The sequence below is a fragment of the Ciconia boyciana genome, chromosome 4 (assembly GCF_034638445.1).
Source record: "Ciconia boyciana chromosome 4, ASM3463844v1, whole genome shotgun sequence".
Lineage (NCBI taxonomy): Eukaryota > Metazoa > Chordata > Aves > Ciconiiformes > Ciconiidae > Ciconia > Ciconia boyciana.
In genome coordinates, this window is record NC_132937.1 from 86,354,461 (window position 1) to 86,377,991 (window position 23,531).

The 23,531-nt window shown below is 42.2% G+C and overlaps 3 protein-coding genes across 12 annotated transcripts in view; 1 reads left to right on the forward strand and 2 right to left on the reverse strand.

Moving 5' to 3' along the window:
- Positions 1-209: 209 nt before the first annotated feature.
- Positions 210-5,754, reverse strand: SMN1 (survival of motor neuron 1, telomeric). Of its 2 annotated transcripts, none has more exons than XM_072860492.1 (9): positions 5,656-5,754; positions 5,481-5,552; positions 5,256-5,393; positions 4,813-4,986; positions 4,243-4,386; positions 3,159-3,230; positions 2,511-2,621; positions 1,514-1,599; positions 210-787 (listed from the first exon to the last, which is right to left on the reverse strand). In XM_072860492.1, the coding sequence occupies exons 1-8, from the start codon at positions 5,692-5,694 to the stop codon at positions 1,543-1,545; spliced, it is 807 nt and encodes a 268-aa protein (XP_072716593.1). In that variant the 5' UTR covers positions 5,695-5,754; the 3' UTR covers positions 210-787; positions 1,514-1,542. The 2 variants fall into 2 exon arrangements, with proteins under 2 accessions (XP_072716593.1, XP_072716595.1); XM_072860494.1 differs by having other exon boundaries at positions 212-787; positions 5,268-5,393.
- Positions 5,755-5,813: 59 nt separating this feature from the next.
- The window catches only part of BDP1 (BDP1 general transcription factor IIIB subunit), a 60,598-nt gene continuing 42,880 nt past the window's right edge, over positions 5,814-23,531 (forward strand). For 2 of the 4 annotated variants that reach the window (XM_072860498.1, XM_072860497.1), the window contains exons 1-8: positions 13,027-13,336; positions 17,503-18,064; positions 18,718-18,821; positions 19,862-19,921; positions 20,276-20,419; positions 21,318-21,451; positions 22,458-22,552; positions 23,159-23,213. In XM_072860498.1, coding sequence (XP_072716599.1) covers positions 13,164-13,336; positions 17,503-18,064; positions 18,718-18,821; positions 19,862-19,921; positions 20,276-20,419; positions 21,318-21,451; positions 22,458-22,552; positions 23,159-23,213 — 1,327 coding nt within the window. In that variant the 5' untranslated portion in view covers positions 13,027-13,163. Of the gene's footprint in view, positions 6,098-11,499; positions 12,583-13,026; positions 13,337-17,502; positions 18,065-18,717; positions 18,822-19,861; positions 19,922-20,275; positions 20,420-21,317; positions 21,452-22,457; positions 22,553-23,158; positions 23,214-23,531 lie in introns of those variants that run through there. The other 2 variants (XM_072860500.1, XM_072860499.1) reach the window with 2 other exon arrangements.
- Positions 6,671-12,064, reverse strand: LOC140651251 (small EDRK-rich factor 1-like). 6 transcript variants are annotated; one of them, XM_072860506.1, is made up of 6 exons: positions 11,927-11,944; positions 10,378-10,487; positions 10,146-10,267; positions 9,478-9,782; positions 7,715-7,823; positions 6,671-7,187 (listed from the first exon to the last, which is right to left on the reverse strand). In XM_072860506.1, exons 4-6 carry the CDS (start codon positions 9,548-9,550, stop codon positions 7,115-7,117), a joined length of 255 nt encoding a protein of 84 aa, XP_072716607.1. In that variant the 5' UTR covers positions 9,551-9,782; positions 10,146-10,267; positions 10,378-10,487; positions 11,927-11,944; the 3' UTR covers positions 6,671-7,114. The 6 variants fall into 6 exon arrangements, with proteins under 6 accessions (XP_072716607.1, XP_072716605.1, XP_072716606.1 ...); XM_072860504.1 differs by having other exon boundaries at positions 10,086-10,267; XM_072860505.1 differs by lacking the exon at positions 10,378-10,487 and having other exon boundaries at positions 11,927-12,064.

Below are 23,531 nucleotides of genomic sequence, written 5' to 3' on the forward strand. Positions count from 1 at the left end.
TAAGGGCTGAAATCTAAGTCCATACTTACCATTACCTTTCCACAGTCTGCTTTTTCTAATTTGCTTTTAGTAATGGTACTCAGAAAAAGGCCACACAGGAAAACTTTCTGGTGTACTTCAGCCATTCATCCAACAGACAGATGTCTACAGAAGCTAAAAATAAAAACCACCCCAAAACAAACCATACCCCTAAATTCAAAGTTTGAAAAGTAGAACTTTATTAACAAGCATTTGAAACAAAAAAGGAGCCTTTCTGAATCCAGCTGTCATATTCAGGATTCTAATCAGACCCATAAGATATCTCTTTTAATATCATGGTATACCGTTTTCCAGGCCATTGCCACCAGTGGCCACTGCAACGTACATTGCTGCCATAGCTGTATCCTAAAGGAATATACTTAATTGCTAGTTCCGGTGTTGTCATTCAGATAAAAAGTCTGAGGAATACAAGAGGTGTTAAAATGACAGATAAATGAAATCTATCACGTGGGGCTAAAAGACTTAAATCTATCATGTGGTAAAAAGACTTAAAATTGTTTCAGGGAAGTAAAAAATACTTTATTGCTGCAGCGCTTTCTAAATACATTTGACTAGAGGTCTTTAAGAAATCACTCATTTCAACACACATAGAATTCCTAGTCTCAAGTTATTTGTTTACTTGTTATCAGGGGCAGCTCAATGTTAAGAAAATGTTAAGATTAATTGTCTTGATAAAATTCTGATCTTCACCATCAACCATCAGTGCATAAGTGATATACACCTCTCAGTGGGAAAGATTTGTACCTGGCTTTAAAAAAGAAGCAAAAATTAGTACATAAGAGCTTTTCTTTTTAAACAAACAAATAAGAATTACTCAACTACACAGAAATTACATGTTGTCACAGAAAATCAGAAAAACAAGTCCCCAAGAGAATATAGTTTTGTTCCATAAGGAACTAAACAATATACTGCAGAATTCTACACAAAGGATTTCAAATAAAAGCACAGTCACTGAAGTAGTGAGAACAGAATTGCTCAACAATATGAAAGTGAAATGTTGATCTTGTCCTGAAAACAAAGTTTAGCTACACATCCTGCTATCCCATCTGTATAAAGAAGCAGTTGCTTCTGAAGGTGGGTACATAGATGCAAAAATTGCATTTCATTTAACAACCTTTTATTCTCAAAATAGCCCATAAACAAATAAGGTAACTCTTAACAATTCAAGTAAGCTGAGCTATTAATTCTGATGTAGAGAGATGCTGTAGTTAAACTTCTCATCAGAGCAATAAAATACTTTCCTTCATTCTAGCCAAGAAAATACTATTCCACGGCCGCTAAGCAAAGAAGGGATTAATACTGGCGGAAGTGTTCTTTGTAGAGAGCCATAAGAGAGGATGGAAGTCCTGAAGCTCACAGTTTTTGCACAGAATTCAAAACTTGTTGAGAGCTTGTAAAATGAACTGTAGTTTCAAACAAACAGATCTGTCAAGCAACACTGTATCTTCATTTAGCACAAAATTATGATACTTACAATCCTTCAAAACAATGATGGATATTCAGTTATTTTGCATGCATTTCTCTCTCCAGTGCTGCTTCCATTCGACTTTGTTTTAAACCCTACAAGATACAATTTAGTAAAATCTTGGTTTCACTAACATGGAAATAAAAGCTTTTGTTGCAGAACAAAAACATTTCTGGACTATTTTTTTTTTAATCCATTACAAATCCAGAATAGCTTTTAACTCTTTGGGGAAATCAGAATGGGTGGTTTAAACAGGACAAAAGACAAACTCCATGTCTTCTTTACACAGTGGCTCTACAGAATAATTTCAAAATATATTTCTTGTTCATTTAAAAGTAAATTAAAGCAATCCAAATTATATATAATCTGAAGCAAGGAATTCCAAAACTAGTCTTTCGAAGATACCCTATGGCACCAAATCCCCCCTTTCCAACTTCCCCAATGCAAAGTTTAATTCCTCCTGTAATTTTCTTTTTTGATAAGTGTACAAAGGAAAATAGAAATCAATACTCCATGTCACAGATTTTTCACAACTATGCTGACAGCTCCTGCTGGACCTTCACGATCACCTGAAACAATTACTGATGAACAGTCTCTGCAAAAATGCCAAATCTGATCCTAAATGTGATACTACCATTCATACTCCAAGAAAATACGTAGAAGATTACTGAATAATAAACATGTTCAGATTTACTCCACCCGCCTACAAAGACAGAACTGGTTGTTTCAGAATGGCTATAAAACGCTGGCTATAAAGGTACCTAATAGGACCCCTCCAGTGGAACAAAGAACTAAACCAACATGGACTATATGTATATGCTGGCTCATGTGACTCCTACTCAAGGACAAGAATACTTACAGAATACAAAATACCCTTAAATTTAGCTATCATGAATTAGAAAGAGATCTAAAAAGCAGCCCTCCCTGTCTAACTTCTTGCTGAGAACCGCAGCAGCAACGCAAAAGCAAAATTACAGAGACATTTCAAGACAGAAGTGGCACGTACCAGGTAATACCCAGTGTGATAACCACTCATGTACCAGGCTATCAACATGCTCCCCAATGCTTCATCGTCCTCAGGAGAGTCTGGCCTCATAGGTGGTGGGGGAGGAATCAACTAAGAAATCACAAAGGAAATGTCTGTGTTTCAGTAGGGTATATCCCAGGTTAGACAGGAACCAATTCTAAAAGATCAAAATATAAAACTGAAAAATAGGAACATGTCCTCAATGCATTCTCTGAAAAGGAACCAAGTAAGACGGTATGTTCTGAAAACATGTAACTTCCAAAGCCTGGGAGAAATAGGATTCCTGTAGCTTGACCGTACACAGAAAGTTTTGTTAGGGGAAAATATTTATCTGCATCAGTGAAATGCTGTTAATCAAATGTAAGATGTAGTTTCTTCAAATAATTTTTCTCTTGATATTCTTACCAACAGCTTCACTACCACAAAAATGAGTGCAGACCCGACCTTGTGCATTAGATTCTTGTAATATTTGTAACTGAATGCGTTATCAAATACCTGGAAACCAGAGACTGTAACACAGAAATGTGTTCTAAAAACACGGGCGGTGAGCACATTCAGTTAGAAAACTTGAGATCACCAACACTCATCTCTCTCTGACACTTTCTTCCTCATTCTCCTATCACTTACCGGTGGTCCTGCTGGGAAGGGTGGGGGCCAGCAAGATAAAAACGATGGAGGTGCCCTGAATTTTGATCCAGGCTACATTGAAAAAAATTAAATAGTGTAAATTAACAAGAAATTTCAGGCATTAGGATTTTATTTAAGAGAATTATTTGAAGCAATTCACAAACCATAAACTAAAGACAACACATCCCAGCAATTTAATGAAACTGCAGTAACAACACACAGTAGCTATTTCTGTGGAGCATTCCATGACTGGAAACATAAAACTTACATTACATGTGTCACTGAGGTAAACAGTGCTGAAACAGGGTTCTTGTTAATACAAGTATTTTAAAAGGTTTTTTCTAAGTAGAAGTCAGTGGTTGTACTCTCACATGAAGAAACACATCTAGTATTGCCCACAGGCAAACAGATAATTTATCTGCTCCCGTGTGCCAGGGGGCACATGCTGGCTAAATTCCATTATGCTTGTGAATGTCTTTAACATGAGCTTAGATACAAATCTACTGATACGAAAGAAAAAAGATAAAAGAAAACCTTATAAAGAAATCTTGCACAAACAGTAATATTTAGAAAACATAATACTGTGTTCAACTGCACTATTATTTAGACTCCTACCCAACAGGAAAACTGAACAGTATACCCCAGCCCTCATAATTCAATAGAGAAGCTACAGCTGAGAGCTTCTGTGACATCTGGACATCACTTTTGCTGCCTTCAGTGTCCTGTGTAGTGAAACGTAAAATTGGCTAGAAAAAGTGGAATCTTAAAACATCAACAGTGCTATAATTAACAGCACTACCAGGGAACAACATCCCTCTTTTAAGTTACACAGCAATTGCAAAGCAAGTGTTAGCTAGGGAGAAGGCTTTCCTCACTAGACAGCAGCACTGCAAAAGGGCTACACTGTGACTAGATTATTACAAAATTACATACCAACAGGTTCTAACATGCATATCTGTATATCCATTCTCAAAATGCTGTTATTTGGTGTCTAGACAATGATAAATACTATCCTATTGTCTCAGAATTTAGACATCAGGCTTAACAGTGGTATATGATTTATTTCAGATAAGGCTGAGCTTACCCTTCCCAGGCCTGGGGCTGCTGGCGGTGTGGGAAAACGTAGATTTTGAGGGGAGAATCTTGCTTTCGTGCAGTTGTTTTTGTTTCGAGGTGACTGGGAAGATTTTTCACTTTCATCCGTTGAATATGGAGTCTCATTCTCATTCTAGAAGACCAAGACATTTTTATGAGATGCACTAAACAGGAGTTTACAGCAAGCAATTTTAGGGTGAAAAAGCTTGGAAAGCCCCATCCACATCCTCCCCTCTCTCTAGCCATCCCAGTCCTACTCAGGAAAGATCTTATAAGCTCATAATCTCATCTGCTCATCATTTTAGCTATGTTATCTTTCACTCGTGAATTTCTTCTTGTCCCCTCCTTTTCTTCCATGCTGAGTTCAAGAAGTAAGGGGACGCTTTCATTCCCTCCATCAGCTTGTGTCCATTCACAATGGAATCAGGTATCAATTCTCACTCTGAACACTGCAGTGGTACTAGAAATACTGAAAAAATTGATTCTCCCTCTTTCTCTTTCCTTTTCAGAAGAATGACAAAGTGTCCCTCACTTCCCCAGAATTCCCCATCCCGCTTACTGTTTCATCGCTGGCTGGAGGAAGTAGCTCAGACAGGTTCTGCTCCTCCTGATTTCCATATCCCGTGTACGTAACAACACACGTGCCTCTCTTCTGATTGATGGAGGCAATAGTTGCTAGGTACACATTACCATCCTCAGACCAAACAGCGTTACAGCTGTCACCAACCTTCCACTGCAATGGAAGCAAGAGAGGCAAGTAAATGCCTACACCAATGATCAGAGAGAAAGATACCTTCTTCTAAACTACTTTTCAAGAAAGATGACTCCCACCCAGGAATTTTTTCCTTTGCATTTCGTGAAACTGCTCAACGTAACCTATAAATAAGGTTTATAACGTTATCGCCCCCCCACCCCAGAACGTTACTCTCAAGGTGATGAAAAAGCTACTTTTGAGTACCACAGAGAAGTACGACATGCAGTACGAGCATCACTAGCATTTACAGGCGGGGCGACCTGTTTCAAAGGCACTGTGTTGCTCTTCTTTCTGTTTCTGTTCTTTTTGTTGTTTTTCCTCTTCATCCCCAGGCGCTGCTCCTGTTTGTCCGAAGGCTCCGAACACTCTCCATTCTTTAAAGCGTTCTTCGGGAAAAGAAAGGAGGGAAACAATAAACGGCAATCCAGCGCCCTTAGCCCAGGGTCCAGCCACGCTCGGGCCGCCCCCCTTACCTTGAAGGAGGCCACCGCCTTGTCGTACGCCTTGATGAGGGCCGTGTCGTCCCACACGTCCGAGTCGTCGCTCTGCGGACGCCACAGACCGCTTTACCGCCGCTCCAGAGCCCCCTCCCGCCCCGCCCCGCCCCGCCCCGCCCCAGCCCCGGCCCCGGCCCCGGCCGGCGCCCACCTGCCCGGTCCCGCGCCGGAACAGCACCCGGTCCGCCATGGCCGGCCCCGGCCCCGCGCGGCCGCCTGCTGCGCACGCGCCACAGCGCCACTTCCGGCGCGCCGCGGCCCCGCCCCTTGTGGGTGACGTCAGGCCTCGGCGGCCCGGCCCGGCCGGAGCCGTGCCGGGGGGCGAGCCGCCGTGCTGGTCACCGCCTTGGCCGGCGCCGCCCCCGCCGAGAGGCCGCGCGGAAGGCTGCCAGGGGCCTGACTTCAGTCGAAGGCTCCACGGCAGTCAGGACGCGCTGCCCCTCCCTGGAAGAGCTTGGCTGAACCCCCGTAGCGCCCCGAGCTCACCCCCGTGAAACCCGCCTCGGAAAGCCTGGCGAACTTGAGAGCCGGAACCAAGGCCGAGCCGGCTACGAGCAAGCAGAGAAATCTGCTTCATTTCTCACCAACTGCAGGTACGACATCGCCAAAACCAGCTACGTTTTCCTTCAGACTCTCCTCAAGCTGTGCCAGGGGCCTGCCAACAATAAATGCACTTCGATCCATTAGAGCTTGTATGGGGAAAGGCTGCAAAGTTCTCTCCTTCCAGAGATTTAAACCAGTCTCACCTCGGTCAGTACTCAACACGCTCAAGCGTGTCTCTAAAGCAGTGCTGCGTTTTCTCACACTAAGTTTTATTCTTGAGGCTAGTTTAAGCAGCAATTTTAAATCATTTTAGTGACCCAGCAAGTTCAAGATCCACTTACATCTGCAACTCATTAATTTCAAGCCTGCAGCTTCCCTAAAGTTAACATCAGTAGTAGATTCACAGTCAGTGACATACACCAATGAAGCCTGCAACTTGACAGGCATCTTCTACAGCACAGACTTACCATGGCATATTATATGGCTTATAATATGCATTTCTTATATTACAAATTTTATTTATACTTATATTGCATTTCTCCACAATTTATCTATTCTTTGTGTTCCTGGTAATTTCTTAGAAATCAACTGATTGTCAAGCATAACCATTTCAGACTAGAGAGTATTTCATGCAACATTTTATTGTAAAAATAATTTAAGATGAGATTTACAGTTCAGACCTCTATAAGGTTAAGCACATTTTACAAGTGTGTTCCATTCTGAATGAAGTTGTACTTCAAGAATTAAGACAAGAAAGTCTGGTCTAACTGTAGATTCAGAAATTCACTGTTACTGGAACCATTAAGTGAAACCAACAAATGCAGCAAAAGCTGAAGTAAAGCTATTGCTTGGTACTTGTGTTCATATACATGCATAAGTGTGTAGTCAGGTTTTAAATAGCACTCCAGACAACTAAGCCTATGCTAACCAGAAAATACTCTAAACTAATGCAAAGTTGTTCAACTAGCAAAATAGATGGTTAATCATTTCACAGCCAGACACTTTCATGAATGATCTTCTAGGCCCTTCTCTTCATTGGTGCACTCTGTCTTCTCCATACAGGCAGCTCATTTTGCTCCTGCCTGCAGAGACTTCCTTTCATTAGCCGCTTTTTGTTTTTGCTGCATAATTTCAGAGTCTCTGTGAAGAAAAAAGTTGGATTTCAGATACTGGCTCACTGTTTTTCTAAGTAGAGTCTCCTGCTTGTTTTTGCCTTTTAGCAACCCCCATTGCAAAAAGGGAAAAAGATTAGTATAAAAATTCTCAGTTAGCCGTGAGCACACTGTTTCTATTATCCTGTTTTTTCAATACAGTACCCCATGAGGTAGGCAAGTTACTTGACTAGTAGCCAAGTATAATTGTTTTAGAAGTAAAGGACACAATGGATCAAGCATCTTCAGCAAAGTGTTACACAATCTTTTCCTGTTCATACCAGGCAAAAAGCTGCTCAAAAGAAATAAAAGCTTTACAGGTCTTACCAAAAATAAATCTGTTTAACAGCAGATACAGTAAAACCTACATGCACAGTTTATGCTCTGGCATGTGAATGGACCATGAATCAAGGCAAAGTACTTAAATGCTGTTTCAGCTAAGACACTGGATTCTTTCTGACCCATTTTCCCCTCCTATTTTGCCCAACGATTTCACTTAACTGTACTAGATCTTACCTCTGTTTTCTCTGAGAAGCAGACAAGCTATCCTCTTTCCTTTTCCCTTTGTGGATCTCCTGAGCCTTCTTCAGGTTCTTTTGGCGGGCAAGTTCACGCTGGTTCCCACCTGTAAGATAATATACAGTTTATACAGGTACTACCACTTTTTACACATAGCTTGCCTATGTAGAAGGCTGTTATAAAGGTCATAAGGTTTAGCTCAATCTGTAGAGTTGGTATGGCAGTATCTTCTGCCGTTGGTAGTATCTTCCATCACAGTCTCCCCCTCCAGTGCACAGTGGGAGGCATGAAAGGCTGTTAGTTCTCACATTTATATTTCTACAGATCATGTCCAAGAGATCACCAAAATCCATTCCAACATTCCTTCCAGAAATACAATGCAGGTTCCCATAAAAGATTGAAGGCAGACCATCCCATCAATAGCCTGGGCAAAATTATGACAGTAACTCAAAGATGAGCCATCCTCTATTTCAGATTCCAGCATCCAACATAGCTTACAAATTAATTTTAGACCAAAAGAACAGCATTAAAATGAGGGCAGCCTGAGAGAGTGTATAAGCTTCCTCCAACTCTTCCCAAGGCCCTTTAAGAAATCAAAGAGAAAATGGTTTTAAGTATTGGGAATCCAGAAACATCCACCTGCTTTCAGTCTGGAGTACCATCATACAAAATCACCAACGGATCCGTCATATCCTGTGGTCAAGCACTATGAACTTTAAGTCTTGCTCATACTTAGCAATAGCAGTTAGGGCCCTTACATGTATCTGTAGAAAGAATACACTTCTGCAGATGCCACTTAGAAGATGACCAGTGTAGTTAATGCATATGGGAACTCTGGCTTTACTTTTTACTGGATAAAGTCCCCAAAACCACTTAACACAGGATTCATAATGTGTTATTGGGCACTCATATCCCACAAGCTCAGCTAGTGCTATCAAATGCTAAAGTTGCCTTACTCTGGGAACCATGAAAGCAGCATAGTACACAAGAAGCTGTATGTAGGTTTAATTTTTGCTCCAAGGCAGCTGACATGTATGCAGTATGAGGCTACAGCAGCTATGGAGCTTCAGCCCAAGATTTTGTTTACCTACCATATACCACAGAGCCCCTTGCAAAAGAAGTGGGACTGATAAAGCTGAAGTTAACACACAACCAAAACTCCAGTTCCTCATCAAGACACCTCGTTCAGAATAAAATGACTTACCACTTTCTCAAAACAGGTGTGTGCATATGTCCCTGCACAGGGTGGACAACCCTAATGCTGTTTATGTGCAAGAATATTTTCATGCTATTGAAGGAACTGGCAAACAAGCATTCAGGAAGGTTCCTTTCATGCACTATTTTGGGCTTCAGTTCATAACTTTCTTTCCCATGCATGCTTTTTAGATTTCATTGTAAAGCAACATCTGTATTTTTCAATCTTCCTCATTTTATGAATTTCTCTATGTAGGTTTTCCCTTAACTTGGCAGCAAGGGCAGTTATAGTTGTTCTACCTACATTCCTTGTGATGGACTGTTAGTCCATTTATTAGTTACACTCAAATACTATTAAAGAGGTGACATCAAAAGATTTTTTTTATTTGAAATCTTAATGATATGGCCATGCTTCCATCATATCCTTATTCTTCACACCAGTATGTGTACTGTCTGGCAAGGTGCCAGAAGCCCAAATGAAAACAGTGTATTATGACTGCTGCCTCCTGAGGGCTGCCCCTGCCTTGGAAGATATACTTCATCTGTGACAGAACATCAAGTACTACCTTTTGAAAAAGTTAGAACTCCTGGTCCAGCCTCCTCACTAGCATTCAGTGAGATCCTGTCCTCAAAGTCCATGTAGAAGGGCCACTTCTGAACAAACGTTCAGAAACTGAAGTCAAACAGCTATCCATCTCTGGCAGTACTGGTGTTGATTAAAACTTGATGACTCATGAGCAGTCATGAGCAGATGATACATTCCAGGCTATAAATGGTTCTGAAGTTGTGGTGCTCAGGAGGCATGAATTTCATACAAACAAGTTAGCAGCAATGAAACAGCTCTTCTGTGGTGCTCAAAGTGAAATATCTTCTTTTATCATGAAGAAAAAGAGGCAGGAAATCAAAACACACTGCTATAGTCAGAATTCATATAGCAGTTATCCTCCACCCTTAGCCTAATGCACTTCCTTTCCAAGTAAACATTGTGCAGGGTGTCTGCAGAGTGATTTCATACACATGGTAAGATTGTAAACTCAAGAACCAAACTGAATGGCATCACTGAAAAGCCTGGCTGCCACTTGTGCACAGCAAAGCAGAGCAGGTAGAAAAGTAGAGCAATACAGTATGCACACAAGGCATATAGAGCCAAACAGCTATTTGAAAAGAAACTTACTTGTACCATCCCTGCTTCCAAGTAAACATTGCCAAGGACTGTTTGGCCCCAGTACTTCACCTGGGATGCTGAATGAGTATCCCTAGCTCCCAGGGAGATGGTGCTGTTTTCTACATTCTGTAACATCAACCTAAATCTTCCATGAAGTGTGGTCCAGTCCTGACAGAAGACAACTCAGCTTCCTGTAATGTGAAATTCAAGCATGAACTGCCACATAAAGGCCAGTACACCCTTCCTGCTTATACCTATGCTTGAGCATCCCCATCCTTGCCTGCCTCTGCAAGACATATACCTTAGTTCAATCTGTTCCTGCTCTTCCAACAAGAAGATCCAGCTATTCTTGAAGAGAAAGATAAGCAAAAGACTTCTGAATAGCACTGGAACAAGCAGTAATCATCTCTACTGTAAGAATGTCAAAGAAAATGGCAGTAAGGATTGGCTACTGAGGTCATCAACCCTGGAGTTCTTTCTAAGCAGGAAGGGATCTAATCACATCAGAACTCAAAGCAGAAGAAAAGGACCTGCCACGATGGCCCAAAAATAGAATGCAAAAGTAAACAGAGCAGTTAGATGCAAGCACAAACCAATAATGGAAGACAAGTGACAAAAAACCCTCCTATTCATCTAGTCACCACCATCTTCACAAATTTATTAAGTTTTCAGGTACCCTGAAATTTGGCAGTGCAACAAGTACCATGAACTTATGAGCTCAGAAGCACAATAAGTAGTTGTTAATAAGCAATCCATTCTTATTCTATTTTACTATGTGTCCATTTGAAATCACAGGGTCTAGTCCAGGTCTGATTGATAACAAAGTGCTGTACTCTGGAAACATATACCAAAGCTACAACTAGACTGTAGGGTAGCACACCACAACTTCTACACCTCTGGTATTTCAGGTACTGTATTAAACTAGGTCATCCTAAAATGAAATGTTAGGATTCTGCTATGCTCAGGTGTGGGACGCTGTACCTCTTTTTTACCTTAAGCTATGTTTATTTTAGCATCATGCAGAACAGGGAAAAATACCAACAAGAGCCATAAGCCTGCCTCTTCCTCACATTCAGTCTGATCTGTGCACAAACTGTTTATGATCCAGGTCTTCATCTGCACTTCCAGCAGTACAGTGGCTTCAAAAGGTACATATTTTTAAGTGTGAATGTAAAAGCACCTCCTTAATTAAACACAGGCAGTTTCTGTATTGCTAAGTATAATACACAGAAGCCAAAACAGCAACCCCACCAACGAGGTGAGCCAGAGTATTCTAGGTTTGGTTCACAGTTCTCCACCATTTTAAGAGTAGACCAATGTTACTTTTGAATAAGGTAATGATTAGCACACCCTGTTGCCCTTTCAACAACAGCCTTAACAAATATCATTTAAGCAACGTAGTATTAAGTATTCAGCAGTGACACAGAAGACCTTTATTACAGACTGGACAGTAGCCAGGACCGCAACTGAGCGTTACTGTTGTCCTAGCAGATCACCATCCTTCTTCCTCCTCCCCGCCCCCCAACACAGCCGCGCCAGGGGACGGGGCAAGGAGGTTTTTGCTCCAAGCCTGGCACGGCGGCAGGATGTGGGAAGCCTCAGCCCCAGCGGCCCACACACTCGCCGCGAGATTTCGCCACGGGGACGCCAAGTCCACAAGGACCAAGACCCGACAGCGGCACCACACAGCAGCCGACCCCCGCCCCCGGACCGACCGCCGGGCTGCCCTCGGTGTCGCGCCCAGGCCGCACTTCTCCGCTGGCCTAGAGCCGACCGGCCCGCCACCGTTCCGACGGAGCGGCCAAAGGCCCACCGCCCACTCCGCCCCCCTGAGGCCTGCCGGCACTCACGGGTCATCGCGAGACACTCAGGCCGCGCAGCACCACAACCGCCGCCAACCGCCCGACACCCCCGTCCGGCTACCAGAACCTTCTGCCTCTGCGCCCGCCGCTGACGCCCCTTATAAACCTCACCGTCCCTAACGTCACTGCGGCGCGCGAGAGGCGGTACACCCAATCAGCGGGCTGCGCTGCCGCCGCGCGGCTGGGAGGGCGGGGCCGGCGGCAGGGGCGGTGGCCGTTGAGGGGTGAGGGCGTCTCCTCGCCGCCTTCCGCCCGCCCCGTGAGACCGGGTAGGGCACCGCGCTGCTGTCACAGGCCGCGGCGCTCGGGCTTGTCACCCCGACCCCGAGTGCTTCCTTGTAAATGCGAGAGACGCTGCGCCTGCCGGGCGTGGCGTCCCTGATGGGGAGCGTTAGGAGAGCAAGGTCCCATAAAGTGACGAGAGGCGGGAACACCGCCGTGCGCAGGCCTGGCACGCTCGGTGTCGAAGCGGGTAACGGCGGCAATGCAACAAGCTGGCTGGGCTCTGGTCAGGAGGGGAAGATTTCAACGGAGGCTGTATTTATATGATTGAAGGAAAATAATAGTTTTCGAAACACCCCTGCGTTTTGGCCAACAATCGAGTGGAAGATGACAACAGATCGCTGCCGGTGAACATCACCAAGGCAAGTTAGGGAAGGCTGAAGCGCTTCCTTTCGCTGCGTTCCTCGGGCCTTTCCCAGCTTGGCGCACTGGGAGCAGAAGCGTCCTTCTCCCATCCGAGGATGCTTTATTTCTGATACCCCTCAAGCCCTCCCACAGGAAAACACTTCCCCTGCCGCAGGAACCTCCCTCGTTTGTTTAAAATTTATCATCGTGGGCAAAACTAACGCCTGGACAGCTGTTTACGAGATGCCTGAATTAGGGGGAAAAAATGGCTTTTGAGCTGCTGAGACATTAAAGACGGTTTCGCTGCCGTATTCGTGCTGCCTGTTGATTTTCCCGCGCAGGCTCCGCCCTCCCCCCGCCATCACCGCCCCCTTCCCTCCCCCCCGCGCGGGGTGGCCGGTGCCCCCCTCGCCCCTCCTCTTCCTGCGGCCGCGAGCTGATGACGTTGCGGGGCGCGCCGGGCGCGGCGGCGGGTGTCATGCCGTGAGGCAACCGAGCTTGCGGTGTTGCCGGGCCGCGCGCCGCTGACGCCGACCTCGCGGGCGGGTGGGCGGGCGCGCGCGCCTTTGCCGAGCGCCCGGAGCGAGCCGCCGGCACCATGTTTCGCCGGGCCCGCCTCAATGTGCGGCCCAACGTGCGACCCGCGGGCAGGGGCGCCGGCGGCGCGGCGGACTCGGATCCTCAGGGCTCGGCCTCCCCGGCGGCTGCCAGAGCAGAGGCTGCAGCGGGAGCGGCGGCCGAGCCCCCGCCGGCCGCGCGGCGGGCCGAGAGGTGAGTCCTACTGAGGCCCCGCGGTAGCGCAGAGTGTGGGGAGGGAGGTGGGCCGTGCCGCGGGGCTCCCCCGGCGGGGTCTTGCCTGGGCTGCTGCCGTTGCCCTGCCGTGGATGCCCAGGAGTGGGACGGGCCTGGGGCGGTGGAGGGAACTCGCCTCCACCGCCCTTCAGAAGCCCCTGGGGATGTAGGTGGTGGCAGGCTCTCCAGTGACGCTTGTTGTCACAACTTATCACTTCCTGGGTGTCCCTGCTTTGGTCTGGAGTTGTCTTGAAGACGTCCAGAAACAGAGGTGCTGCGCTGCACTCCGGTCGGTGCCCAGTGACAGTTGTGTATGTGGTAATTGGAGAACAACTTCTGGGTGTTTGACGCATTTGCAACCTAAGCAAAACCTGCATTTCTGTACTGCGGTTGCACTGCAGGTGTTTGAAATAATATATAAGTTAAGACTGCAAAGGAGGGGCTAAGTGTGGTCCAATACTCAGTTTTTCTGGTACTGCAGCAGCAGGGAGCTCCGGTTTGCTGTGTACAGCAAAAATGCTTTGCACTCTGTAACTGAATGACTTTGATTTTGCATTCTCACAGCGCTTCCTATTTTGTATTCACTTCTTCACGCATTAGCGAGGGAGAACTTTCTGCAATTTTCCTTTTTGATGGTTTAATTTTTTGAGTGCTTTTCATCGCAGTGGAAATGCATGGCAAGGTTGGTCCTAGGATCAGTTCTTCAGGACCTCCCTGTTGTGAGTTAACCCTGGCTGGCCACTAAGGCCCACACAGCTGCTTGCTCGCTCCCCCTTGCCCCGCGCCCCACCCCAGTGGGGTGGGGCAGAAAATTGGAAGGGCAAAAGCACAACAACTTGTGGGTTGAGACAAAGACCATTTAATAGGTAAAGAAAAAGCTGCGCAAGCAAAGCAAAATCAGGAATTCATTCACTCCTTCCCATGGGCAGGCAGGTGTTCCACCATCTCCAGCAAAGCAGGGCTTCATGCATGTAGCGGTTACTTGGAAAGACAAACGCAATAACTTTGAATGTCCTCCTTTCTTCCTTCTTCCCCCAGCTTTATATGCTGAGCATGACATCATATGGTATGCAATATCCCTTTGGTCAGTTGGGATCAGCTGTCCCAGCTGTGTCCCCTCCCCAGTTCTTGTGCACCCCCAGCCTGCTCACTGACAGGGCAGCATGAAAAAAGGCCTGGACTCTGTGTAAGCACTGCTCAGCAATAGCTAAAACATGGGTGTTCTGTCTACTCTGTTTTGATCACAAATCTGAAACGTAGCACCATATGAGCTACTGTGAAGAATATTAACTCTGTCCCCGCCAAAAGCAGTACAGACCAGTTCTTCCGGAAATTTCCCCAGTCTGATAATTGCTCTTCAGAACAACCTTCTCAGTTCTTTTAACTCGTTGGTTTTGCATCTTGCATGAGTACCTCTATTCTTTTAGTTGAAACTTGTCCTTTATGACATAATACAAGATCTTCTTACAGTCTTCTCTTTCCTGTGACTAGAAATTCAGGTATCAGACTAGTTGGTATAGCATGTCTTTGGTAAATCCATGCTGCCTTTTATTCAACTTCTGTCTTCCATCTTTTATACTTAAACTTGTTTAGCAGTGTGCTGTAAGGATATTTTTCTTTCTAATTTTATTTATAACATTTATGTGTTACAGAGATCAAGTTACTGGATCTTTTGTTATCCAGAACTTTTTTCGTAAGTGAAGATATAGTTGCTATTTTTCAGTTATGTGGTACTGTTGCTGATTCAGCAGATTTATTAAAGATTTTTGTGTTTGCAATTTGATGGGTGCTTCACTGTAATCTAATTGTAAGTTTCAAAACCAGACACCAATGCTGTTCTGAAAGGGAGAATATTCTAAGGAGTCTTGAAACATAGACCTTTGCTGTTTAAGTAACAGGCTCATAAAATATTTTCCTCAATAAATGCGGAAAATATCCAAGTGAACAAATCCACAAAACCACATCCTGCTGTTTTAAAGAAAAAGTAGAGCAGTTGTAAGAAATTTAAGACTCTTTGTGATGGAAGTTCTTCACACTGAGTGTCGCATACATGATGATTTTGATGTCGCATGATGTCGCATGATTTTGATGTCGCATACATGATGACATGATGTCGCATACAAACTGCATTTTCACTGCAGTTTGCTAACGCAGTGAAATATGTGGGATGTGGCTAGGAAAGAGCTTCTCTGGAGATGTACAGGTTTGGAAAAATGATGCACTTATTAGAAGAGATACATGGACCGCTGGAGTGCTCTGGTGGGTTCCACAGCTCATCTGGAGGGAGAAGGTAGTATCCAACATAAAACTGCTGGGAGAATCTCAGGGGAAGTTTTAGTCCTCGGAGCAAGTAGAGAAGGCACAGGTGAGAGCTGATCCCTTCTTGACCCCATTTGGTCACCCTAAATTCCACTGAATAGGTGGTTCTTAAAGTTTTTGGTTGTTTTTGAAGAAGTGTAGCAACCAAATAGGAGAGAGCAGGCCTAGGGATTTATTGCAGTGTAGGCAGTATTAGCTTCTTGGAGAGCTGTCGCTCTAGACGATGCATTTTAAAGATTGGCCACCATCGATTCAGGAAGAGTGGATCTGAGGGAAGTTGTACAATTTGATTTCCTGAGTGCAGTGATTGGGAACATGCAGGACAATGTGTTTGTTGTGTGGTCTGCAAGAAAAGTAAAGGCAAATGTGAAAATATCTTGCATATTTATCCTTCCAACCTAAGGCATTCCTTCATAGCTGCTCAAACCTGTATCTACAGTGTCAGTTACTTTCCTTTGTTTTGTTTTCTAAATGCTGAATGAGTTTTGTTGATTATCAGGGAAGTGAAAATTCTCTGAGCATAAGATTGTGGTTTTTTTAAATATAGTTTCTGCTAAATTGTATTTAACTGTTCAGAAATCTGGTGTGGCACTGATTAAAAACTCCACAAAACACAGGTGGTACAGAGAAGGTGAACGAAGAATTACTTTCCACTGTCTCTTGTTGTACAAAAACCAGAGGATCTTGAATGGGACTTGCAAGGATCTCATTCAAAACACACAGACAGGCACCATGTAGTAAGGCTGCTGAACTCCTTGCTGAGGGATGTTCTGTGTACTAAAAATGTATATGAACACACAGTGTGGGACAAATTGATTCAGAAAAGTCTGCTGGGTCTGTTAAATACAGAAACATCATCTGCAGCATTTTCCTGAGTTGCAGATAGTAGCTGGAGAGGATTTGGAAAAGTTTCACTGTATGTTTATGCTTTTCTTATATCCCTTCAAAGGCATTTGCTTCTGACTGTTTTTGAAGATGGCTAAGTGAACGATGGGTGTGGTTGTCCTTATGTACGGAAACAAGGCATAGTTCCTATGTAAAATTAAAAAAACTCTTTATGACTCAGTTGTAATTCTGCTGCAGTCTTACTGTGAGCAACAGCCAAGGAGCCAAACACTGGAGGATTCTGCAGATCTAGGAAGATCATAACGGTTGGCAATTTTGCTTGCACTTTGGAAATGATTTCTGCGTAAGGGATGGAAAAAATACTTAAACAGAAAGCTTTCCAGGGAAGCTAAAAGTTGTTGCCTCTAAGAGGCTACTGTTGATGTGTTAAGTGTGAGTAATAGAATAACAGCAGCCAGTTTAGCTGCTGAGGTTTTTTTGGAATTCACAGTTTACATATCATCTACTTGCAAACGTATAAGAGGAATGTTCAGGTTGATCATAATAAAAATCATCAAACTACTTGTGGCATATAGCTTTATTAAAATTTTTTTAATATGTCACGTATGTTATGTGGGCTATTTTTTATAAAGCTTTATCATATTATGATGTTTGGTATTCTCAGCTGAAAGTAGAGAGCCTTCCAAAAAAAGGGGGGCTGGGGAAAGAATATGTGAGCTTAGCATTATTGGTCAACTACCTTGTAACAGTAACATTAATTAATAGTAGTTAATATTAGAAAATAATATACCAGTTCTTAGAGTGGATTAGTTTATGAGGAAGTACCAGCTACAGGTTGGTTCTAGTGTGGCTTCTTGTATATAACTGTATTTTTCTGTAGCACAACGTTTATACTGATTGGTGCCTAAACATACCTTGAAAGTAAGAGTTACAAATCTGTCACTGTAAAGTATTTCAGAATACTCTTTTAAATTTTCCAGCGATGACAAGGCTGATGGCTCCAATGATGCTGGAGAAGCTACTAAACCTGTGGAGATGCCTACGCAGAGAAGAAAACGGATCTCCACCATGCCCAATCTTGTCAAACCCAGACCTGGACCTTCACCTGCTCAGTGTTCTACATCAAAACCGCAGAGGCGAGCATCACAGGCTCCTGATGGCAGTGCTTCACTTCAGAAGGATTTGTCTCCGTCAGAAAAGAGTAATGTTGAGAGCTCCTTAAAGTCTCCCATGCTGCCCGAAAAGAAAACACCTGTGCCACAAGTGCCACAGTTTTCCCCACTAAAAAAATCGGTGAACAAAGAGCAAACTGTAGGTGTAGCTGCTCAAAAAAATGATGATACCTTGCAGAAGAATGTACCCTCCCCACTCAAGGAGAGACCAACACAGGAAAGATCAGAAAGATCAGGAACACAAGAGGAAAAGCTATCTATGAAACCTGTTCCCGTAAAAGAGAAACGAATGTGTTCCGACCGTGAAAGGATCCTCAAAGCCCGGAAGTTAAGAGAAATGCTTAAAGAAGAGCTGAAGAAAGAGCGCATGGTAGGCCTCTGTGTTGAGCGGTGCTGATCTGTGAAGGGCAAAGACATGTGATTCCCCTAACCTACGTTATCTCTTTGCAGTAGTGGTTTCTGATGATCATCAGCTGCTTACTGCTAATAGTCTGTGATATCTCATAACTCTGTATGGGTTTAGTCTGTTTATAAGCAGTAGTAGCACTGTGCTCCCTCATAATACAGAATTCCCTAGAAATTGTATATCTTTTTTGATTAGACCCACAAGCCTTTTTGACATGAGACCTGCTATTATATTCTAGTCAATGTTCCAATTTTAAAAGTTTCACAGTTGGTAATACAATGGGGAAGTGTGCTGTAAGAAGCTTGGGATTTTGAGTTTCTCATCTCTTTTCCACTTGGTCATTGACTGAGTGCTGTAATTTTGAATAACTTTTCACTTTTACTTGTGCCAAGTATTGAATTTCTCTGAGAGTGTAAGTCACTTAAGGGTCTGTGGCGTCCTCTCTGACAAAGGGACACTTTTAAGATAAACTTACTTCAGTTGTTGGGGCGGGACACACACAACAAAACTCCCCAATGTGATACTTCATCAACAAAGAAAAATATTCATTTGTGAAATATAAAGTACTTTCAGGGTGAATTTAAGGGTTTTTTATTATTATTTTTATATGGAAACAGTTGAAACACAGGCCTCCAATAATTGAAGGACGTTCTCCACCAGATCGTTCTAAAATGACCATGAGGGACTTGATATACTATCTGCCAGAAAACAATCCTATGAAGTAAGTATGACTCTTTTTCTCTCTTCTTAGGTTAAATGATTTTTCTTTTTCTACCAATTTAATAATTGTGAAAAGGAGAATTCTTAAATCTGGAGTATTAGTACAGATGCAGTATTGTTGCAATGGTAACAAAAGCTTCTAGACATTTTCATATCTACTCAATCTTCATACAGAAATGAGAATGAAGATTAGTGTCCTTGTTGAAATCTAAGAATATGAATGCATCCCTAGTGTTGATTTATCTCTGTACAAATGCAGAATAATAGAATTTAATTTTTTTTCTTTTACTTGCTGCAGTTAAATTTTTAGTTATGGCTGCTAGGAATGTTACGACTGCCTGCAAAATCTAGTGGACTACAGGAAGCTAAGCTTTTCTCCTTCCTAGGTGCTGAAGTACAAAATGCACCGCAAGACCCAGGAGGTCTCTCCATTCCGGCTAGATGGATGTAGCTGCTACTGTTCCCTTTACAGGTTTCCCTTACAGTAGCAAGCCTGAGTGAGCATCCCGGAGGTGCACATACAGGGAACACTAACGCAGCTGGCTGCACAGACTACCACAGACAGAGCAGGCTCTTTTTCCTGCAACTACCAAAACCAATCAAATAAACATAAGTACAGCTATCCAAGTCCTGTTCTTCCTCTCAACAGCAGATGAATTTTCTGTTCTTGTCTATTATCACCTGCTTGTTAATGTTTGTGTGCTTGTGTGTTTTTTTTATCACTTTCCTTGTTATTTTTTTTCTTTCACAGTGAGTAGTCCTTTTAAGCAGGTAATGAACCAGATGGTCTCACATTCCCTGTACCCTTACAGTGGATTATTGCTTGAAATATCTCTTTTTTTGTCCTTGCTTATAGAAAAAAAAGCAAAATTCATTAAGCAGTGGTGGTTGTTCAGTTAGACTGAAGTCTAGATGTGGTACAAAGAATTGGCAAAAAGCTTTGTGTTTCTTTGTCCGTTATCCACTAAAAGCCGGTTTTGTGGAATGAAGCAGAAATGCATCTGTACAAAAGTTCATCTCTAGCTTTTTATAAAATTCTAGGTCTTCATTGGCAGAAGAAAAGAGAACAGAAAAAAATTCTGCACTGGGTCAAATGAAAGAGTAAGTCTTGGTGATGAAAGAACTTATAGTCAAAAAGTTTTCTGGTGTTGCAAAAAACCCATGTTTCTGTGGTAGGTTTTTTTACTGTTTCAATATCACAGCCCTTATTTATAACAAATTGTAATTTGGGAGGGGAGGGCGTTTAAAGAGCATTTTGTTTTCAATATTATATTTTTGGATTTGTCCATTTTACAATAGAATGAAAAGCAGATTCCCGAGTTTATGTATTGACTAACTTGCTCGTGAGTTGCATTGCTGGGTGGTTCATTAAATTGTTGAATGTCTGGCATACAGAGCAGGAATTCAAAACACTAACAAAAGTAATATTTTTTGCTTGGTCTCTTAAAATTGTAGCCAAGAAGAGAAAAGTACTCCTGATCATGAAGAGGAAGATGAGGAGGAGGAAGCAGAGAATGGGGAGGAGAGTCAGGATGGACCACTTCTAGTTCCTCGTGTGAAAGTAGCAGAAGATGGTTCGATTATTCTGGATGAAGAAAGGTAAAAAATTCTGTGCCTGACTCAAGGACAACATATACTACATTGCTGCTTAGTTTGTGAATAGAGAACAGTTACTTTGGACAGGGACAAACGTGAGTGTATTTATCTGTTGAGTGTTGACCTGTCCTAACTTAGGCAACAGTGCAAATATGTGGCAAAATATGAGCAGCAGTTATCTGTATCTCAGTAGTGGCAAACTTTCTCCATGAGAAATGTTTTCGGAGAAGGAGAGAGGAAGATAAGATGCCGTATTTTATTACAGTGAATGAATGTTGAATATTTGTCAAACTTCCAAATGTCTTCTATTTAGTTAACTTCTTTGTTCCTCACAGTTGCATGTGTCTGCTTAATGTTATTTCGTTGTCAGTATGATTTGCTCCAGCTTTGCATCTTGCGTGTTGCTGCTTTATTCAGCTGTCAGTGTTTTCAGTAACTTTGCTTAGAATACGACTTTTTTTGAAGTATTAGATTACCAAATTATTGAGTTCCCCAAATGTATTATTAGCATGAGATTAAGGCCAAGGTGTAAGGCTAGAGCAGTCCTGGTAAAGGAATTTGAAAGTATTCTAAAAGGATGTGGAAAAGCTCTTGTGGTTTTGCAAATTAATTTTCTTGAATGTTAAAAAGACAATTTTTTAAAAAAGATATTTAATTATGTCTGCCTGTACTATATCTTATAAAAAGGGAAAAGCAAGTTTACTTGCACAGACTGTGTAGGTTAATGATTTCTTGCAGCATTTTCCCATTAAAATACATATGAATGTAATTATTAAACCTCATTACAATACAAACTCTGACTTATGGCAGGAAAAGTCTGAATAGCTGGCTTATAAACTTCTACTATGTGTCTTGTTAGCAATATTTTCAGATGAGTCTCTTTGTGTGTTTGCTTTTCCAGTTTAACTGTAGAAGTTCTTAGAACAAAAGGCCCATGTGTTGTAGAAGAAAATGATCCCATTTTTGAGCGTGGCTCTACAACTACTTATTCCAGCTTCAGGAAAAGTTTTTACACAAAACCATGGTCAAATAAGGGTGAGTATATTTTTGGTGTCAAGTTTTGAGGCTGCAGAAAAATCTTAGTTTTCCATCTATGCTTTGTACTCAACAATTTTTATTTCCAGTGGAGTAAATGGATCTACTTATGTGTGACATAGTCTCAACCCTCCGAACTCTTACAACAAGCAGAGCTCTGATGTTTACTGTGAAAATTGGCATGTTTAAAAAATCCAGTGCCTTATGATATGCAAGCTACCTGTGAATTTTTTCTGTCGTGGATGTTTAGATGCTGTGGAAATGCTAGTCTGCCTTATCAAAAGCGTAATTTTGGATTCTGGTTTCTGGATGTTTGAGCTCTATATGACACAGTTAGCACTTCTTAACAGCTTCTTTACTTAGTTCTTCCAGCATGGATAGGAATAAATTCTGTAAGCCATCTCTGTGTCAGCTGATTTCACTGCACATGGACAGCTGTGTTTTTGAGTGGGTGGGGGTTTTTTGTGATGCCTGCTGTGAATTGATTATTATCTCTAGGCTGACAACACTGTGCAAGACTTCTTACAAATGGAAATGGTTTTTTAGAACTGTAGATGGAAAAATTAGCTTCAGAATTCACTGTGCTGCTTTTGGAATACATTCTTTTCCTGTTAACAAATAATAATGGAGATGGTATTTTTACACATTTTTTTCTGATTTCTGTTTGTGGTTGTGTTCATAATAAAAATGAACATTGGCAATTTGGAGTTGGTTAGCTTTGATTTACTAGCTTTACAAAACATATTTCACATTCTGCAGTTTTATTAACAGAAAGAACTGTCTAATTGATTATAGTTCATTCAGCAAATGTTATTAGAGGTACTTAGGTAAAATAACATATATACTCCAGCCCAGCTGAACTTGCAGCCACAGCAGATAACCTTAAAGTTATCTTTCTCATTGCATTAAGTTTGAAAGCTGTTTTTATTTTAGATAGCCAGAAGAACGGTTAACTATATACTTAAGTGTGTGTACCTTTTTTCTCCTCTCCCCATCCTCCCTCCAGAAACAGACATGTTCTTTTTGGCTATCAGTATGGTAGGAACAGACTTCTCCTTGATTGGACGGCTGTTTCCTCATAGAGCCAGAGCAGAAATTAAGGTAAAAATTAAAGCACTCAATAAAGCAATTAAACATCTCTTTCCAGTTTTCTGTTTCTCATTTGCTATTCCTATGCTTCCTCTATTAGTATTGATAATTTTGATGCTAACTGTCTCTGTAGCAATGCTTTTTTAATATGTTTTGAAGAGGTAGTAAGTATCTGAAATATTAATATGCTGGGTTGAATTCCAATCAACATATCTAGTACATCTAGCATATCTAGACACAGTTTTTCTCAATTTTATTTTAATTGAAGAATGCTGCTAAGCATAAGTGCATGTTTGGTGAGGATCTTCTGTGTTGCCTCTTTCGTGGTTTCCAGCTGGGAAAATCTTTGATATCTCAAACCCTGCTTAGATTGGAAGTAAGGACAAAGATGTTGAAAATAATAAAAAATTATGACTGGTGATATCTGTTGGTAACAGATTTTATATTTAAAAATTAATTACAAACTTGTGTTCTGCGAGTGTGCTTTTAAGTTTTAATGACTTTAGTTGGTAGAAGACTTTGTTGCATTGAAGAAGGTTTATCTTGGTCTGTCATTTTGTACAATGTATTGTTGCATTTCTTGTTTACTGAAAAAGACAAATGTACCTTTGCTTTTAGAACAAGTTCAAACGTGAGGAAAAAGCTAATGGATGGAGGATAGACAAAGCTTTCAGTAAGTAAAGTAAATGTACCCCACCCTACAATGAGTCATTAAATGGTAGTCATCTGTTTTCATGGTAATTTTTGTGCTTTGCCTTGCTTGAATTAATTATAAGAAAAAAGGTTTTGCTCATAGGTGAGTTCAGAAGCTGGGGAATCTTAGGTTTTTGTAACAAGCGTGGTTCACAGTAAAGATCTTTACGTTTAATTTCTGGCTTTTCTATGTGTCTGATAAATGAGATTAATATAAACTTTCCTATATATATTCAGTTGAAGATTATTCTGATTCATGGGAATTTATAGGACATTTACTTATTGTAAATGGCTTTGA

What these genes read in the sequence shown, in the direction of transcription:
- SMN1 (XM_072860492.1), bottom strand. Translation starts at nt 5,694, where the DNA reads ATGGCGGACCGGGTGCTGTTCCGGCGCGGGACCGGGCAG. An exon ending in TCCGGCGCGGGACCGGGCAG is followed by an intron (nt 5,553 to 5,655) that starts GTGGGCGCCGGC and finishes TGGCGTCCGCAG; the next exon opens with AGCGACGACTCGGACGTGTG. An exon ending in CTCCAGCCAGCGATGAAACA is followed by an intron (nt 4,387 to 4,812) that starts GTAAGCGGGATG and finishes TTGGTCTTCTAG; the next exon opens with AATGAGAATGAGACTCCATA.
- LOC140651251 (XM_072860505.1), bottom strand. Translation starts at nt 9,550, where the DNA reads ATGGACTTTGAGGACAGGATCTCACTGAATGCTAGTGAGGAGGCTGGA. An exon ending in AGTTCTAACTTTTTCAAAAG is followed by an intron (nt 7,824 to 9,477) that starts GTAGTACTTGAT and finishes ATTATCTTACAG; the next exon opens with GTGGGAACCAGCGTGAACTT. An exon ending in GCTTCTCAGAGAAAACAGAG is followed by an intron (nt 7,188 to 7,714) that starts GTAAGATCTAGT and finishes TTTTCTTCACAG; the next exon opens with AGACTCTGAAATTATGCAGC.